We start from the raw sequence: 19,208 nt of genomic DNA, 5'->3' as shown, positions 1-19,208 counted from the left end.
ACATCCCAGTGTTTCCCATTTTTTTTTTTTTAGTGAGGCAATTGGGGTTAAGTGACTTGCCCAGGGTCACACAGCTAGTAAGTGTTAAGTGTCTGAGGCCAGATTTGAACTCAGGTACTCCTGACTCCAGGGCCAGTGCTCAATCCACTGTGCCACCTAGCTGCCCCTCCCGTTTATTTTGGCTGTTAGGCTAAAGGTCATCCTGATCCAATGACAATTGAGGGGGATTCGTGTGTGAGCTGCTGTATTTCACTATTTCCTCCAACTCCTGTCTGCTCAGCCTTACCTTCCCACAGCAATGGCACGGAAGGGTCATCAGAGCTAATTTCATAGTAATCATTACCATCCTCCAGCTCACTGTTCACTGTGTTTCCATTGGCAATGTTTTTTTGTTTGATTGTGAAAAAGGCTTGCATCTTCACGTTGTACCTAAAAGAGCCAAGAGGCGAGTCAGTAAGCGCTCTGATTGATGGCAACAAAGAGCCTTCTAGTCTCTCCCCTCCAGTTCCATATGTTGGGTTGTGTGTCACTCATGATGACCTTGTGACATAGGAAGATATGCAGAATGTTTTTGTGGCAAGGACAAGTTGAGGATGGCAAGTTCGGCAGAGGTTTTTAAAAACCATGGACTTATCCATTGTTAGAGTCAGAAGGGTCAGGGATGGCTTCTGGCCCAAGCCACTCACTTAATAGATGAGGGGAGGTGCCACGGGGAATAAGTGGTGAGATTTGTGATTAGAATTCAGGCCCTCTGACTCCCGATTCGGTGCTCTTTCCCCCTACTCCATAAAAACATTCCTGACATCTGCATCAGCCATGAGCTCCCCTCTCTTTTCTTATTTGCAAAGTGAGTCCCTCATACTGGCCTCCCAGTTTAAATGTCCTCTGTGGGGGAGATCATCTGGGACTGTTTACTCCATAATGCCCACATTTATCTATTACCTTTTTCATAAACCAGCGTGGGAGTGATTTATGCCCTCCTAGAAACCATCAGAGACGATTTTATTTCCAGGGGGAGCACAAGTGGGCAAGATAAAACAATAACGTGCCTCAGCATCTCTGATGAGCTGCCATTCTAGGAGTTCTATCTGGGGATAGTGGGAAAGGAGGTCAGATTGCTTTATACAAAGAAGCCTAGAGCTGGTTAGAGCTTCCTTTGCCCTTGAGGAAGGTAAGGTCCTGGAGCTAGGGCTGCTCTTAAATTTATCTTCTTTTTCCCCCAGGGTCAGTCCAAATTGAGGAATAGAGCAGAAGGAAAAGGGAAGGCACTGGCTTTGAGGAATAAAAACTTTTTGAATAAATTTATGACTCTAAGGCAAGAAAGAGAGAAGGGGAGGAGTAGAGAATTATTCTGGCCAATAATCTTCCTTCAGTACCATTTCCCAACTTCCCAGTGACTATCTATTCAGCAATACTACCCTCAAACCATTTGGAAATATTGTTCCCTTCCCCTCCCAACAACTTCTCACCCTCCCCCAATCAATTTTTCCAAGTTTTGCCTCTGCCCCCTCAAGTGGCAGAAACCTGACAGGACTGATTTTGAGCCTCCTAGAAGGTTATGGGATGAAATGAACTCATAAAACCGAATAGCGCAGAACAGAGAAAAGATACAGAACTTACTTCATGATAAGTATATAAAATGCATACATAATGATGAGCACCAGACCTTCCCACCTCAAAGAAAGAAACAGGAAATTAATTAATCATGTTGTCCGGGGGGTTATGTTGTAAAGTTAAAGCCAGATATGAATAAATTGAACTGTTAAAATTTATCGACAAGCATGCATTAAGCACAGACTGTGTGCCAGGCACTATGCTAAGTCACTACTGGGCATACAAAAACAAAAGGGATCCTTGCCTTCAAGGATCTTACATATTATCAAACAAGGCAGCATGTGTATATATATATGTATGTGTGTATGTATATGAACAAAAGCAATACAATGTGCTTTTTGGATGAGGGGACCACTAGAAGGTTGGGAATCTTGAAAGTCCTCATGTAGAAGGTAGTGTCTGAGTCTATGGTAGGTATCTATCTGGTGGCTATTATAATTCAATTAAATACACTGTTGCTGTTCAATTGTGTCTGACTCTTCATGACCTCATGGACCTCTGTCCATGAGGTTTTCTTTACAAAAATGCTAGAGTGGTTTGCCATCTCCTTCTCCAGTGGCAAACAGAGGTTAAGTGACTTACCCAAGATCACACAGCAAGGATATTTCTGAGGCTGGATTTGAACTCAGGCTTCTTGATTCCAAGCCCAGAACTCTAGCCACTGTACCAGCTGATTACTACTGTTTAGTTAAATGTTGACTATGTACAAGGCTAGAAGCAGCATGGTGTTATGGTGGATAAGAGCTGGCTTCAGAGCCAGAAAGACTTGGGTTCGAGTCCTGCCTTAGAGCCATACTAAACATTTCATTATATGCTGTGGTTAACTTCGTAACAAGCTTCTCTGAACCTTGTCTCTCTGGTCCTCCGAGGATAGACATATGGACATACAGACCCTGGACATGTCATTGCATGACCCTGGACGAGTCATTAACCCCTTGGTGTTTTATATGCCATGCTAAGCCCCTAAGTTCCAGAAAAGATGCAGATCTGTACTGGCAGAGGAAATGAACTCATCTGAAAGTTCCTTGTCCCAATGAAATCACAGGCCCAGCCCCTGTCCCTACTAAATGTCAGGCTCACATGCCTCACTGTGGTGTGGAGGTGACCCTGAGGTCTGGATGGCTATAACAGAGAGATGCAAATTTTGGTAGGTCCTAGGGAGCTAGAAATACAGTCAAGTATGGGCCCAATAATGGGCTATGTGTCCGTCCTCAGAAGACCAGCTGGACAAAAATCAGAGAGGCTTATCACCAAGCTAACTACATATAGCATATAATGAATTGTTTAGGCATAGTTATTCTCTAAGCCCATCTATTGGGGAAAGGAGGGAAGGAGTGACCCTATGCATGAAATCATGCATCCCTGAAATATTAAAATGATATTTTAAATTTATAAAGTTTACAAGGCATTTTCCTCCTAACCGCTGTGAGATAAATAGCATAAGGTATTGTTATCTCCATTTTGGACACGAGGAAACTGAGACCCAGAAGAATGTTTTACCCACAGTTAAATGTCAGAAATGGGACCCAAGCCCACAGAGTCTGATTTTTAAGTCCTATCCTTTTCCTATTATGCTACATTGCTACTCAATAAGGAATCTAGGTTAATCCAGAGTTGAAGATGGAGGTATTACTTCCTGGCTTTTAGCCAATCAGCTACATAATCTGTTGCTAATACCTCGGAACCTCATGAGTGTTTCTGGGACATGAGCCCAGGCTGTTCACACTGTGGGACCGTCTCAAGACTCTAGTCTTCTAGAAAGGGTTAATCATTCTAGTCTTAGAGATAATGCCTGCTGGGAGTAGAGGAAGGAGAAGGGAAAAGGAAGCTTGAGGGTTTTGCTCTCTCCTCTTCTTTAGCAAAGATACTGGCTTCAGGGTTTCTTTAAATCCCAGGCTATCAGAAATTCATGGCTTTTTTTTTTTTTTTTTTTGGTGAGCCAGTTGGGATTAAATGACTTGCCAAGGGTCACACAGCTAGTAAGTGTCAAATGTCTGAAGTTGGATTTGAACTCAGGTACTCCTGACTCCAGGGCTAGTGCTCTATCCACTGCATCACCTAGCTGCCCCATGGCTATCAGAAATTCCACAAAGCTCCCCAAGATGGCTGGAATTAGGGTTAGAGTGTGAGGAAAAGAGGACTTAGACTTGTCTTCTACCTAAGGTAGATCCAAGAGTTGGCTCAGGAGTCAGGGTAGAATCCCCACCAATTTACCTCCTCTCCTAATCTAACCCTGAAAAGGGTTGCTGATTACCTTAAGATTCTGGGTTGTTGTTGATCAGATCTACCAACAATCCTGTTGTAGGGGTCTATGCTAAATGACAAATGGAAACCCAAATTCCCAGAAATGGTCCAGATGACTGGTTGATATCAAATGGAAATGTACCATTTGGGAGACATTTATGATTTATCTTTCAAGAAATACCCTTTCTTGGCTAGGTCAGACTTATGATTATGTTCTCTTAACAGTAGACCACTGAAAAAGGCAAAAACCTTTCCTTTGCTAACACAGATAAGAGGATGTTAGAGCTGGAAAGAGCATAGTGGTCATTTACCAATGATTTTAAAGGTCTGAAGTGGCTTGCTTAAGATCACACTGCTGATTAGTGACTGATCTGAGACTCACACTGTGACCTACCAGAACCTGCATCTATCTGTCTCTGATAGCCCTCAAGAACCCAGAGTCGCTTCCACCCCATAGTGAGGCATGTGAGCCTGGTACATGGTAGGAGCAGGCACTGGGCCTATGATTTTCACTGGTACGGGGAATGTTCAGATGAGTTGACTCCTTCTGCCAACACAGGTCTACAACTTGTCTTGTCTTAAGAGACAAAATGATATAATGGAAAGGGCATTGGATTGAGAGTTGGAAGATCTGGTTTCAATTCCCAGCTCTAGTATCTACTTTCTTTGTGATATTGGGAAAATAAATTAATATCTCCGGGCCTAAGTTCCCTCATCCATAAAACAGAAGTAATAAAAGATGCCCTGCTTGTCTCACAGAGTTCGGAGGAAAATGTTTTGCAAACCTTCAAATGTTAATATAAAGCAGTTAGGTAACGTGGTGGATTGAACACTGGACCTTCAGTCAGGAAGATCTGAGTTTAAATCCAGTTCCAGACACTAATGGGCTGTGTGACCCTGGGCAAGTCACTTCACCTTTGTATTGCCTCAGATTCCTTATCTGTAAAATGGGGATAATAATAGCACCTACTTCCCATAGCTATCGTGAAGATGAAATGTATTTGTAAAGTGTTATATAAATGCTAGCTATTATTATTATTATTATTATTATTATTATTATTATTATTTATTGTCAACATAGGATAGTATCATCTTGACCTCCTGGTTAGTGCTTTTTCCATTATACCACAGTGCACTCTATGATGGAGAGCTTGGTTTTCTTAGCCAGCTGGACCAATTACTATTCTTCCTAAAATTTTATCATGCAGAGTGCACAAATTCTGAATTGTCTTCTTAGAGTATTTATTTTCTTTTTTTTTTTCAGGGCAATGAGGGTTAAGTGACTTGCCCAGGGTCACATAGCTAGTAAGTGTCAAGTGTCTGAGGCCAGATTTGAACTTAGGTCCTCCTGAATCCAGGGCTGGTACTTTATCCACTGTGCCACCTAGCTGTCCCTTAAGAGTATTTCTTAAGCCCCCGAATAGTGCCCTGAATAGTACCAGGCCCCATTAAAAAAAGGAGCCAGTGTTAAAGAATGATTTCTATTTTGGAAAAAAAAAAAAGAACAAAGCCACGATTGTTTAACATAGCACAGCTTTTATTTTCAGAGGGGATTTTGCTAAGTTTATATTGTTTATCAAAGCGAAGAGATTTATTGAGCTAACAAGGGCTCCTAGACACTGGCAGAGGAGGAGCACAGAGAAGGGCTATGCCACAGCTGAAAACAAACTGTAAAAACTTACCACACAATTTCCTCATCATAGATGAACTGGAAGGCAAAGAAACAGATGAAAATAAAATCCATTCATTACTCGCCATAAAATAAAAGATGATGTGGATTATACAGCATCTGGGGAATTATAGACTTGTAGACTGTTAGATTTAGAAAGGAGCTTAGAGCCGAGCATGTTAGAATAGAGAAGGCAGGCCCTGGAAGGGTCACTGGCGATAATTTGTCCCCATCTTCTCCTCTGAGAGGTAGAACTTATCTGCCCTCAAGAGAGCATCTAATCCAACTCCTTCCATTTTCCAGATGGAGAAATGGAGGCCCAGGAGGTAGCAGGCTCAAAGTCACACAGTAAGGGATAGAATATAGAATGTTAGAGCTTAGAGGATCGTACAGCCTCCTTCTGCCTCATATAACTTGTTCTGTTTGTGTTTGGCCGTTTTGTGCACTTCCCAGAACATCATCTGGTCCATTCTCACTCAGCCCCTAGAATTCTAACCACCATGCTCCCTATCAATGGTTCTCAAACTTTCTGGGCTCAGGACACCTTTAAAATTTACTCAGGGATGTGAGCTCCTCCAAAGAGCTTTTATTTATGTGGGTTATGTGTATCGACATTGACCTTATTAGAAATGAAAACATCTTAGTATTATTCTGAGAATAGTTTTAACCTCACAGATTTCTTGAAAGGGTCCCAGGGACACCCCAGGATCCCTAGACTATGCTTTGAGAAGACACTGCCCTCTATAAATGTTAACAATTATTATTAGCTATTATTATTTCCCAACTCTGCAGCTACCCTACAAGAAACTTGGGATAGCAGTAAGACTTGCAAAATGTAGCCCGATTACATACATTATTTTACATGCAAAATAAATGATTAGGACATCACTGGACTTCACAAATCTGCTGTGGTCAGCAAGAAAGCTACTGTTCTTATTTGAGCCTGAGCAGAGGTTTTTAAAAAAATCAACAATGATAAACAGTTATTAAGTGCCTGCTATGTGCAAAGCACTGGGGATACAAAGAAAAAATATTAAAAAAATAAAAATATTAAAAAACAACAACAATTGTACACAGTATCATCAACATTGAGTGTTGACTTACTGTGATGGACTATATTCTTCTCACCAATGCAATGGTACAGAAGAGTTCCAGGGAACTCATGATAGAAGAGGATCTCCAAATCCAAGGAAAAAAAAAGAAAGAAAGAACTGTGGAGTATAGATGCTGATTGAACCATATTATCTCTTTTGTTTTGGGTGCTGTTGTTTTTTTTTTTTCTATTTTGAGGTTTTGCATCACTGCTCTGATTCTTTCTCTTGTAACAGGATTAATGCAGAAATAGGATTAATGTTATTATGTGTATATATATGTGTGTGTATATATATATCTATATGTATATGTATAGAGATATATAGATATAACCTATATCAGATTACCTGCTGTCTAGGGGAGGGGGGAGGGAGGGGAGGGAGGGAGAAAAATCTGAAATTGTAAAGCATGTATAAACAAAAGTTGAGAACTATCTTTACATGTAACGGAAAAAATAAAATATCTCATAAAAAAAACCCAACAACAACAACAAAAGAAAAGTTAGTTGAGTTGGTTTTAAAAGCATCGTAGGGATCTTCATGGTCATTCTGTAGATAAGCAAACTGAGGCACTGAGTAATTTAAAGATTTTCCCAAGGTCGTACAAAGAATCACAGGGTCAGAGCTAGAACCTTAGTCTTTTGACCCCAAGTCCAGGACTCCTTCCACTATGTTGTGCCATTGACAAAAACAGAACAGAACAAAGAACCCTCGGAAAACACCAAGAGAAAAATGCCCCATCCCTTCTCTCAAAGTTGGCTGGTGTATTTCAAATTTCTGGGAGGCTTGGGGTACTAGGCTTCCTGGCAGTGCCTCACAGCAAATAGAGCCTCAAATCTTCTACTCCCATGCTACAAATACCTAGAAGCACTTACTTTTCTCACTAGTATGGGCCTAAATTATAACTTTAGGGCCACAGTTGCTGAGCTAGTACAAGCCAGAGATTAGCACGTCCCTGTTGTCAAGGAGCATAGACAGCTCCTTATTCCTGTAGCCTCCATAGCAATGGGCCATTGGGATTATGGTTTATAATCAGGCCTACCAAGCTTTATTACAAAGGACCATTTGATTTAGAGCTAAAGGGATCTTAACTATCACCTAATTAAACTCCCCCATTGGTTCTGGGTTCTCAAAAGCTAAGTATGACAAATATAAACTCATAATTCTTACCAACTTGAAAAGACCCAGGGAGTATATTGGGAATAAATAGCAGAGCCAGGATTCAAACCCAGGACTTTGGACTCTGCTAAAGTCCTTTTGCTAGGTCTCATGATGGTAGGGAGGTGAACTTGGGTTCTTGAAGGCTATACCAAAGGCACACAAGATCTCTGGAAGGTCTCACAACAAACTGGAAAGTCTGGGAGTAGGGCCCCTGTAGGCCATCATCTGAGAACTAACACTGGTAAATTTGGAGAGTACAGAAAGGATAATAGATTTTTGGATCATGGCCAGTCTCCAAACCCATCTACTAAGAAGAACTGTTGTCATCATTAGTGAAGGGAGAACTCACAACAATGCAACCACACACTCTTCAAATATTAAAGAAAATCCTGGTCAAGTGTCAGACTGTTAACTAACAAAGAGTGTTATCTTAGGCCACTGGTGAAAGTGAAGCTTAGAATAGGGGGAGAAACTCACCGCAATGAGAACGATGACAGACAGGGTGTAGTATACAGAATCTCTGCACACTGCCCACCAGGTCAGATGGACGACCTACAAAACAAGGAGGGGTTAGCTACTTCACAGGAGTGAGGGAGAGGATGCACTAAAAGGTTCCTATTTGCATAATTAGAACTGGTCCAGTATTCAGGGGAAAACACATGTCTCACTGATACCATTTTAATCCTGCCTCTCACAAGAAGCAAAATGAGCTTAGCTGCTAGTCTTCAAAGCGTGCCTTTTCTCTTAATTTTATTTGGGGAATGAAGTGAAACCGAGTAATATTCATAAGTGGTTTTCACAAAAGCCATCTATTTCTTTAAGTATTTAAATCTCAAGCTCTGGAGAGTAAGCAGATTGCTCCAGGGGTAAGCGTGTTCCCAGCTCCATGTGTTTGCCATCTCAACAATCTGTCATGTGTGGCACCTGTGCCTTACCCTGGCCTCTCACAGATTCACTGAGTAGATTGTCCCAGAATAACAATGACAATAGCTTGCATTTCTTTATTGTTTTATAGTTGCAAATCACTTTCTATAAATCATTTCATTACCCAGCATTTCGATGAGGTTAATAGGACAAATGTCATCATCTTCAATTTAGGACAGAGGGAAATTGGGATTAAGGGAGGTTAAATGACTTGTCCTGGGATTATACAGCTAGTAAGTGGTGGAGATAGGACATGTCTCTAGTTCACCTCAATCCTTTTAATTCAGAATAGAAAGGACCCTTTTTTATTTATATCCCAAGTGCCTAATACGGGCACTTGGAGGGGATAAGACATAGAGTATTGGCCAAAGTAAGCATTTAGCAAATGCTTGTTGAATTTAACTGAATTGGGAGAGGATAGTAGAGACTCAAATGTTATTGAATGAATGAATAAGGACAATCCTGTTTTGTAAATCTCTCTCTTTTTTTTTTTTTTGTATCCTTCTCAATGGCTCAGATGCACTAAAAAGAACTGGGTAGTTAGGAGTGAGCACAATCTGGGATCCCATTGGGTAGGAAAGAGTTAAGGGAAATATGTCCCAATGCATTTAAAAATAGGCTATTCAACCCTGGATGGCTATAAATAGTGGTTATCCATTGCTTACATAGATACTACTTACAGGGACAAGGATGGGATGACATAATACAATACAGTTGGATTTTTTTTTTAGAGGAAGCTAACGATGGGATTTAATGGGGCTAATACTTAATGGGACTAATAATAAGTTCTATACTTAGATTAAAAAAATCAACCTCACAAGTACCTAATGTGGGAGTTATGGCTAGAAAGGAGTTCATGTGAAAAAGACTTGCTCTAGTAGATTGTAAACTCAATACGAATCAGTAGGCAAAAGGATAAAGGTGATGTTAAGCTGAATTAACAGAACTATAGCATCCAGGGGGAAATTCCTGATGTGTACTATCTTGGCTAGATCCCAAATGGATTTCTGTGTTCATTTTGGGAGGCCATGTTTTAGGAAGGGCATTGACAAGCTGGAGTATATTCAGATGTTGGCCATGAGAAGAGTTGAGCTGTGATATATGAGGGCTCCCTGGAGGAAGAGTTAACTTTGCAGAGTCCCCTCTGATGGATCCCAGTAATATCCTTACCCTTTATGCAGGGGATTTCAAGATACTTATGAGAGCCCAAGTACTGAAATGGTTGCTTGAGTTATAGATGACTTTTTTTTTTGGCCATAGAAATTCATGAAATCCTCTATTAAGTTATGGAGATGTTTGTGATAGGTATTAGGGGAAAGAATGCCCACACTAGAGGAATCACAGATTTTTTTTGGTGGGGCAATGAGGGTTAAGTGACTTGCCCAGGGTCACACAGTTAGTAAGTGTCAAGTGTCTAAGGCCAGATTTGAACTCAGGCCCTTCTGAATCCAGGGCTGGTGCTTTATCCACTGTGCCACCTAACTGCCCCCTGGAATCATAGAGTTTAAAAAATTAAATTTTAAAAATGAATAAGGATTTCAACAGGGAGAGAAGTTTCTCTTTCAGGAAGATCTGAAGGGAGATCAAAGAACCCTAGACTATTAGAGCCGTAAAAGGACTTTGGAGGTCACCCAATCTAGTCACTCTTCCCCCCTCTACTTTTTGCAGGTTAAGGAAACTGATGTCTAGAGGGATGAAAAAATTACACAAGGATTTTATACATCTAGTTTGTAGAAGAACCAGGTCCTGAAGGCAAGTCTGTTGTTGTTCAGTTGTTTCTCTTTGTGAGCTTTTTTGGGATTTTCTTGGCAAAGATGCTGGAGTGGTTTGGCATTTTCTTCTCCAGCTCATTTTACAGATGAGGAAACTGAGGCAAACAGGAGGAAGTGACTTGCCCAGGGTCATACATATACTAAGTGTCTGAGGCCAGATTTGAGTTCAGGAAAATGAGTCTTCCTGACTCCAGGCCCAGCACTCTATCTACTATACTGCCTAGCTGCCCCAAGTCTCTGTACTCTTTTTTTTTTTTTTAAGGCAATTGGGGTTAAGTAACTTGCCCAGGGTCACACAGCTAGTAAGTGTTAAGTGTCTGAGGCTGGATTTGAACTCAGGTCCTCCTGAATCCAGGGCCGGTGCTCTATCCACTGTACCACCTAGCTGCCCAGTCTCTGTACTCTTAATAAATTCTCTTTCCAATATGGCACCCTTAGCTCAAAGGTTAAAGGACTCATAAACTAATCCTAATGAAATACAAACTGTCAACAGGAGGAAGTGTAGACCATCACTGACCTGTCCTGCAAACAATCCACAGACTCCAATTATACATAAAATGTTGAAAACAGCAGAGCCAACGATAGTACCAACCCCTACATCTCCATGTGTGATGAATACACCTGAAAAAGAGAGAGACAGAGAGAGATGAGATACTTACCTGTATCTCCTTCTATGTGCCAGGAGTTGTGGGAACACATGTGTTTTCTATCACCCTTGTAACTATGCTGTGCATTGTCAACGTCCATCCAGCAGTGGCATGTCCAATGGATGGGCACTGATTATTCAGAACAGTGAAGGAGGGCCAGTGATGATAGACATTTCAGATCATAGGGCAATAGAGAAGGAAGGGACTTTAAAACAAAGAATGTCAGAGCTCACAAGGACCTTTGAGATTATCACGTCAAACTCCTCCATTTCAGAAAGAAAGAATCTAAGACCCAGAGAGAGAAAAAGATTTACTCAATGTCACAAGCTAGTGAGTGAGGGAATCACTACTTGAACCCAGGCTGTCTGGCTTTCTGAATTTGTTTGCATTGTGTGGCTGCTTTGTGTTTTACCAAACCCAGAATTAGTAAATGCATGTTTCTCTATGTGATGGTAAGGTGTATCCCTTACCATGACCCAAAAAGCTGTAGCATTGGTTTTCAACAGCCTTACAATGGGATTCTCCTTTACCCCAATGTATTGGGGGGGCGGGGGGAGAGGAAATCTTCCAGTTCTCTTGACATTGTGTGGATGCCAAGGAAGAATGTGGGCTGCCCATCTGTTATCCCATTGAACCATCAACCAGGCCACCATATTTTTCTTTTTTAACCAATCTCCTTAGAAAGCCCTCTTCTTAACAATGACTCCAAGGTAAGGTCAGAAGACACCAAATAATAATAATAATAATAATAATAATAATAATAAATAATAATAATAATAATAAAAAATAACTGCTATGTGATAGGCACGGTGCTAAGTACTTTATAAATATTACCTCATTTGAGCCACACAGCAACTCCAGGAGGTTGATGCTATTATACCCCCATTTTACAGTGCAGAAACTGAAGCAAACAAAAGTTAAGTGACTTGCCCAAGGTCTCATTAACTAGTGAGTGTCTGAGGATGGATTTCAACTGGGGTGGTCTTCCTGATTCTAGCCCCAGTGCTCTATCCACTAGGCCACTGCCTGTTTCTAAGGAATACTATGAATATGGGGGGTAGTGTCCTTATCTACCATCATACTATGCTTATAATAACCTGTAATATTTCACCTCATTTTTATAGATGAGAAAACTGAGTCAGGGATGATCAATGTTTGGCACCGTGAATGAGGAGCAGAATTTGGAAAACAGGCATGAATAGGTATGGACTTGACAGGTCACCAAGCTCACCCTTTTGTCCTCAGAGAGGTCTTTGCTTCAGCTATTTCAGAGTGACAAGAATCTATTAAATTTTAAAAGATGCTCTATAGCAGTCGTTCTTAACTTTTTTGTGTGTGTCATGGATCTCTTTGGCAGTCTGGTGAAGTCTACTGACCCCTTCTGAGAATAATGTTTTATACATTAAAGACAAAGGATTACAAAGAAAACCATAGGTAAGTGAAAATAAAAATGTAATTTTTTTTCTCCATACAAGTTCATGAAGCTCCTAAAATCTATCCATGGAGCCTTGGAGGAATTGGTGGGTCGCAAATTAAGAACTTCTGTTCCAAAGGAAGAGATCCTATGATAACATCTGAAGATGATAAAGTACTTTAGGGTTATAAATCCCATTTTATGCCTTATTGAATTCAAACCTTATAAGAAGTCAGTGAGGTAGGCAGGGCAGGCCTTATTAGTTCTACTATATGGAAGAGGAAACTGTGAACTTTGAGAAGTTAAAGTGACTTACTTTTATGGGAAAGCCAGGTAGCACAGTGGTTAGAGCCCTCAGCCTTTAGTCAAGGAGACCTGAGTTCAAATATGACCTCAGGTAGTTACTATGTGACTCTGGGGAAGTCACTTAAAACCATATTTGCTCTAGTTTTCCTATATGTGAAATGGGGATGAGTACCTATCTCCCAGAGTTGTGGTAGAGATAAATGAGATAATATTTATAAAATATCTGGCACATAATAGGTATTATTCCTATTATTCCATAATAGGTGCTTATTCCTTTCCCTACTAGATAGAATGCTGAGCTTGGAGTCAGGAAGACCTGAGTTCAAATATGACTCAGATTCTTACTAGCTTTATCACTTAATTTGTCGGCCTCAGTTTCTCCATCTATAAATTGGAAATAATAGCACCTACCTCCCAGGGTTATGGTGAGGATCAAATGAGACAATAATCACAAAGCACTTATGACAGTGCTTGGCACATAGTAAATACTATATTAATGTTAGCTATTATTGTTATTAAAATAGTTATTGAAATTTTAAAAAAAGTTCATGAATCCCAAGTTAAAGTGGCTTTGTAAATAGAGCACTGGGCCTGGAATCAGGCAGTCCTGAGTTCAAATCTAACCTTAAGCACTTCTGGATGTCTGACCCTGGGCAAATCACTTAAACCCATGTTTGCTTCAGTTTCCTCATTGTTAAAATGGGAATGATAATAGTACCTACCTTCCAGGGTTATGGCGAAGATCACATGAATAATAATAATAAATAATAAAAGTAACAAATAATAAATCAAGATAATAATCTTAAAGCCATCAGCACAGTTTGTGGCACATAGTAAATGCTACATTAACGGTAGCAACTATCACCATCACCATTTGCTGAAGGTGATGTAGCTAGGGAATGTCAGGGCCGGGACTGGAAACCAGATCTTCTCACTCCAAGGTCAGCATTCTTCCTACCACATTTGCCTCCCACCATCTCCCTAAGCACCCCTTCCTGTTCTACTTTTAGTTGGCTGCACTATAAACCACACACAGACTGCTGTCTATAACAACTCACTTTTCTACAGCACTTTAGGGATTACAGAGTGCTTTTCTCACAACAACTCTGTGATGCAGGCGGGCAAAGTAGTATCAATTCCATGGTTCAGATGATGAAACTGAGGCTGAGAGAAGCTGGGTCTTCCTGGGCTCTTGCATCACTGTATTTAGTACATACATACTGGTGAGGGTGGATTTCTTACCTATGACAGAAGCAAAGAGCTCTGGAGTAGAGCTTCCCGCAGCCATAAATGTGGCCCCAGCAACATCTTCGCTCAGGTGCAGTTTCTGAAACAAATATGCCCATAAGATCATTAAGCTGGATCAGACTTCCAGGGGACTGACCTGTGATGAGACATTCAGAAACAGTGTGGGAAAGCACAGGACAATGACTGCCCAGGAAAGAAGGAAATTAAATTATTGGGTCTTGGCATCAGCTGGAAACCCAGCACACATCAGGATTATAGGTTCCAGAGGCCTAAAGTAAATGTTTAGTCATAGAATGTTGGAACTAGGAGGAATCTTAAGAGATCATTTCATTGAATCCCTTTATTTCACCAAGGAGGAAACTAGGACGGAAAGAGAAGGAATTACTTGTGTCCAAGGCCATATAGCAAGTTAGTTACACTGTGAAGATCAGAACCCATACCTCCTGACTCCTGGCCTAGTGTGCTTTTGACATTATACTACTGTGTCACTTCTTATTCTAGCATACCTTGCCTTTGAAATTGTTTACTACCTCTGGTGGCAGCTAGGTAGCACAGTGGATAGAGCACTGGCCCTGGAGTCAGGAGGACTGAGTTCAAATCTCAGCTCAGACACTTACTAGCTGTGTGAGCTTGGGAAAATCATTTAACCCCAATTGCCTTAAACATCTGGGGCCATCTCCACTAGTCCTGATGTATCTTACCATGGGACTCAGATGGCTGTGGAGGAGAGAGTGAGGTTGGTGACCTTTTACAGTACTCCCTCACTTAAATACTATTCAGTGCAAGTCATGACATCACCTCTTGATGTCACGGTCCTCTTTGGGAATGAAGGACAAACAACAACAGCTTAATACCCCCATTAGGGTCTATCAGTTTAAAAAAATGGTTCTTGTACTGAAAAATCAATGGGTTTGCTAGAGGCCTTATTGGGTTAGGGTAAACCAATATTATGGTCCATTTAGCAAGACACCTTCCCATTCTGTTGAATACCTATTCTATTTTTTGTTTTGTTTTCCATTTTAATTTATTTTGTCAAATATTTCCCTATTACATTGTTTTTTTCTTTTTAACATTCTTTTCTTTTTAAATTTTGAGTTCCAGATTCTCTCTCTCCCTTCCTCCCAGCCCTCCCCCACCCACTGAGAATGCAAACAATATATCAATTATACACGTGAAATCATGTAAAACATAGCTCTGTGTTAGCTGTATTGCAAAACACAGCAAAAATAGAGTGACAAAATTATATTTCAATTTGCACTCAAAGTTCATCCGTTCTCTCTATGGAAGTAGCATTTTTCATCATGAGTCCTTTGGGATTATCTAGAATCATTGTATTGATCAGAGTAGCCAAGTCTTTTCCATTTGCTCATCGTTACAACATTGCTATTACTGTGCACAATGGTCTACCAGTTCTTCTCACTTCGCTTTGCATCAGTGCATGGAGGTCTTCCCATTTAAATACCTATTCTTTTAAGAACTAGATAGAGTTCCTTAGTCTAGAGGGAGCAACCTGTAATCTGGCATCTACTCTATTGTTCTAGTGGTGTACAGAGACCATTTGGGGTCCAGGAAATGGTAGAGTAAAGGCTTCCATTCTCTCTGCAGCTTTCTTCCCCTCCCAAATCCTTACTCCCAAGACCTGTCAGAGTAACCTTCCTTATACATAGATGTGGAAATGCACGGTACACATATCACATGTGTAGCTCAAAACCCTTCAATGTCTTTCTACTGCCTCCCAAGTAGAGTTGAAATTTCCAAGCCTGACATTCAAGGCTCTTTCTAATTTTGTGTTTTTCTGTCTTCTAGGCCTACTGTGTGTTAGTCCCTTCCACGTACCCTGTGTTTCAACCACTCTGGGGAACTTGCTGTTCTTCCTACATGCTCTGTGCTCTTCCACCCTCTGTGTCTTTGTGCATGCTGTCTCTTAGTGCTAGGATGCCTACTCTCTTTTTCTTCCCCAAATCCTACTCAACCTATTGAATTTCCGTCCGTTCTTCAAAATTTGAAAAAAATACATTCTAAAATAACACATTGAGTTCCAGACTGAGGAATTTCATGCTGTCTAGATAGCACAAGAGCAGTATGTGGATGCATTCATTATCACTGGACAAAATTAATGATAAATAATTAAATAAATAAACAGATATTTTGGCGCAGGGCAATGAGGGTTAAGTGACTTGCCCAAGGTCACACAGCTAGTAAGTGCCAAGTGGCTGAGGCCGGATTTGAACTCAGGTCCTCCTGAATCCAAGGCCAGTGCTTTATACACTGTGCCACTTAGCTGCCCCAAGTGATAAATATTTTGTCATGGTCTTCTATGCTTTTGTCCTCTAAAATTTGATATCTAACAGCCCCCCCCCCCATTTCACCAAACCACTCAAAATGTCTTTTCACTTACCTCACAGATTTTTTCCAGTGATGGAACAAAGAAATCATCACACACTATAGCCAAGGCATAGAACATATAAAGTGCCTGAAAAAGAAAAGGAGGGGGGAATGACTTGATCACTTATGTATTGTGATTAGTAACTTAATGTCCAAGTAACTAGGGGCAGAAGCTAAGTGGAAGGTGAATAAGAAAATGGATTATAATAGAGATAAGAATAAGACTGTTAGAGGAGAAGGGGCCTTTGGGAACTTCTCAATTAATCCTACTTTTTTTTTTTTTAAACAAAGGAGAAAACTGAGGCTGAAAGGTGAAGTGATGCTCTACAGTACATGCTAAGTGGCAGAGATGGCCCTGTAACTTGGGTCTTCTGACCCTCAGTCCAGTGATTATTCCATTTCAAAGGTGCTCTCTCCTTTGAAAAGGTTCCCCCACATTTTAAGCATGAGTTAAAATTAAGTGGCACTTCAAAGGCTAATAAATAGCATCATCATGATCTCAGATTTGTATAGTGCTTGAAGGTTTGAAAAGCTCTTTCCTCCTAAAAATCCTACGAGGTTGGAAGTACAAGTATTCAAGAATCAGCTTAAAATCTATCTTCTGCAAGAGGCCTTTCCCAGACCCCCAGTGTTAGTGCCTCCCTAATGAGATTGCCTCTAGTCAATCCCGTATCTATCCTTTCCGTAGGTAACTGTGTGAATGTTGTCTCCCTCATTAAAATGAGAATCTCTTAATGGCAGGGACACTCATTGCCTTTGGTTACATTCCCAACTCACAGTGCTGCACAGTGCCTGGCGAATATTAAGCACTCATTAAATGTTTATTGACTGACTGACTGACCTGTTTTATTGATGACAAAACTGTCTTGTCCATGTTGGTAGAGAAATAATATTGTCTCTCCCAAGAATAGAAGCTCTTTGGTGCCCTGGGGAAACTGATCTTACAGAACATGAAAGGAAGGGGGAGAAAGGGAATTTGTTCTTGTATCACTAGTGCTTAACTTGCTTATAGTAGGAACTCAATCATTGTTTATTGAATTTACTTGCACAAATCAATCACAACTATTTCTAAAACCATTTAAACTTTAATTCTAAGCACTTTCTTCCTGAATCCTTAGGACAGAACCAGGGGCAGCCAGGTGGCACAATGGAGAAAGCACTGGCCCTGAAGTTGGGAGGACCTAAGTTCAAATCTCACCTCAGATATTTAATAGTTGCGTGACCCTGGGCAAGTCACTTAACCCCAATTGCCTTAAAAGATCCAGAGCTATCTCCATTCGTCCTGATATTTATCTTGCCATTGGACCTAGATGGCTCTGGAGGAGAGAGTGGGGTTGGTGACCTTACACAGCTCTCCATCACTTAAATCCAATTCAGTGTAAGACATGACATCACCCTGATGTCATGGTCCTCTGAGAATGAAGGACAAACAATAAGGACAGAACCTTTTGAGGCAGTAATCCTTGAATATTAGAACAGAATAGCTTCCTCTCACATGACACTTCCCTATCCTTTGAGAAGGGAACATCTATTCCAGCAATCAGACTGTTACAACAGAAAGTGAGATCTGGAACTACCTTTAATGGGGGCCAGGAAGGAAATGTTTAGGGGAGGAGGGAAAAGCTTTGGTTGATTTAAAAAAAAAAGATTCCAAAATTCTGATCTGCCCCATTCCCATGTGCTCAGGGAGAGTATTGTTTTCACAGGTCATCAAAGAGTCTCTGTGTTTTTAAGAGTCAACATTGAACTTATATCTTCTGAAGTGACATTTGATTGTTTCCCTTGTTTAAAGTATTCGGAGATATGTAAATGGGATGAAGTGGGGTACAGGGGGAAAGAGCACTAACCCAGGAGCCAGGAGACCCTGGGATCTTGTCCCAGCTCTGACATTAATTAGCTGCGTGACCTTGAGCAAGGGATTTCTTCCTGGGCTGTAGTTTCTCTGTCTTTAAAGGTAGGGATTAATTTTATCCAAAAGTTCTTAACCTTTCTTTTTTGCATCATCGATCCCTTCGGCAATCTGGTGAATCCTATGGACTCCTTCTCAGAATAATGTATAGAAATGCATAACATCAAAATATACAAGATTCCAAATGTTAATGAAAATAAAGATGCATTCCCCCCATCCCATCTATGTTTATGACCCCAGGAAATATCCATGAGACTCCATGGACCCAAGATTAAGAACCCCTGGATTAAATGATTGATAAGGGCTTTCCTAGATCAAACTTTTTGTGACCCTTTATCCACATGAATGTTCACTCCAATTGTTGCTGACACTAGAGACTGGCTCCTCAATATAACATTATAATATCAATCACCTAAAGAGCAGTCAGGACAGCTAGGTGGCATATTGGATAGAGCACCAGGTTTGGACTCAGGAAGACCCAACTTCAAATCTGGCCTGAGACACTTATTAGCTGTGACCCTGGACCAGTCACTTAACCATGTTTGCCTCATTTTCCTCATCTGTAAAATCAGCTGGAGAAGGAAATGGCAAACCACTTCAGCATTTCGGCTGAGAAGACCCCAAATTGAGCCATGAAGAGTTGGATACAACAAAGTCTGACTCTAAATCTAATGTGTGTTCCACTGTACCCACACTGCCTCAAAAGGCAGAACAGGAAATAAAGGGTAGAAATTACAAGGGGGCAGCCTAACATTCCTAATAATAAAATCTGTCCACAAGGAGAATGGGATACTTTGGGAGGTGATGAGTTCTACATCTCTGGT

General features: G+C 40.8%; 1 protein-coding gene across 2 annotated transcripts in view; it reads right to left on the bottom strand.

The window, feature by feature from the left end:
- Positions 1–19,208, bottom strand: part of SLC24A4 (solute carrier family 24 member 4) — a 293,607-nt gene that overhangs the window by 85,163 nt on the left and 189,236 nt on the right. The window contains exons 4-10 of one of the 2 annotated variants that reach the window (XM_043984988.1): positions 16,489–16,563; positions 14,085–14,169; positions 10,993–11,096; positions 8,257–8,331; positions 5,541–5,566; positions 1,621–1,674; positions 287–429 (exon numbers count right to left, since the gene is read on the bottom strand). In XM_043984988.1, coding sequence (XP_043840923.1) covers positions 287–429; positions 1,621–1,674; positions 5,541–5,566; positions 8,257–8,331; positions 10,993–11,096; positions 14,085–14,169; positions 16,489–16,563 — 562 coding nt within the window. The remainder of the gene's footprint in view (positions 1–286; positions 430–1,620; positions 1,675–5,540; positions 5,567–8,256; positions 8,332–10,992; positions 11,097–14,084; positions 14,170–16,488; positions 16,564–19,208) is intronic. The other variant, XM_043984989.1, reaches the window with a different exon arrangement.

Source organism: Dromiciops gliroides, chromosome 2 (genome assembly GCF_019393635.1).
Source record: "Dromiciops gliroides isolate mDroGli1 chromosome 2, mDroGli1.pri, whole genome shotgun sequence".
Lineage (NCBI taxonomy): Eukaryota > Metazoa > Chordata > Mammalia > Microbiotheria > Microbiotheriidae > Dromiciops > Dromiciops gliroides.
This window is presented reverse-complemented; position numbering and strand designations above follow the sequence as displayed.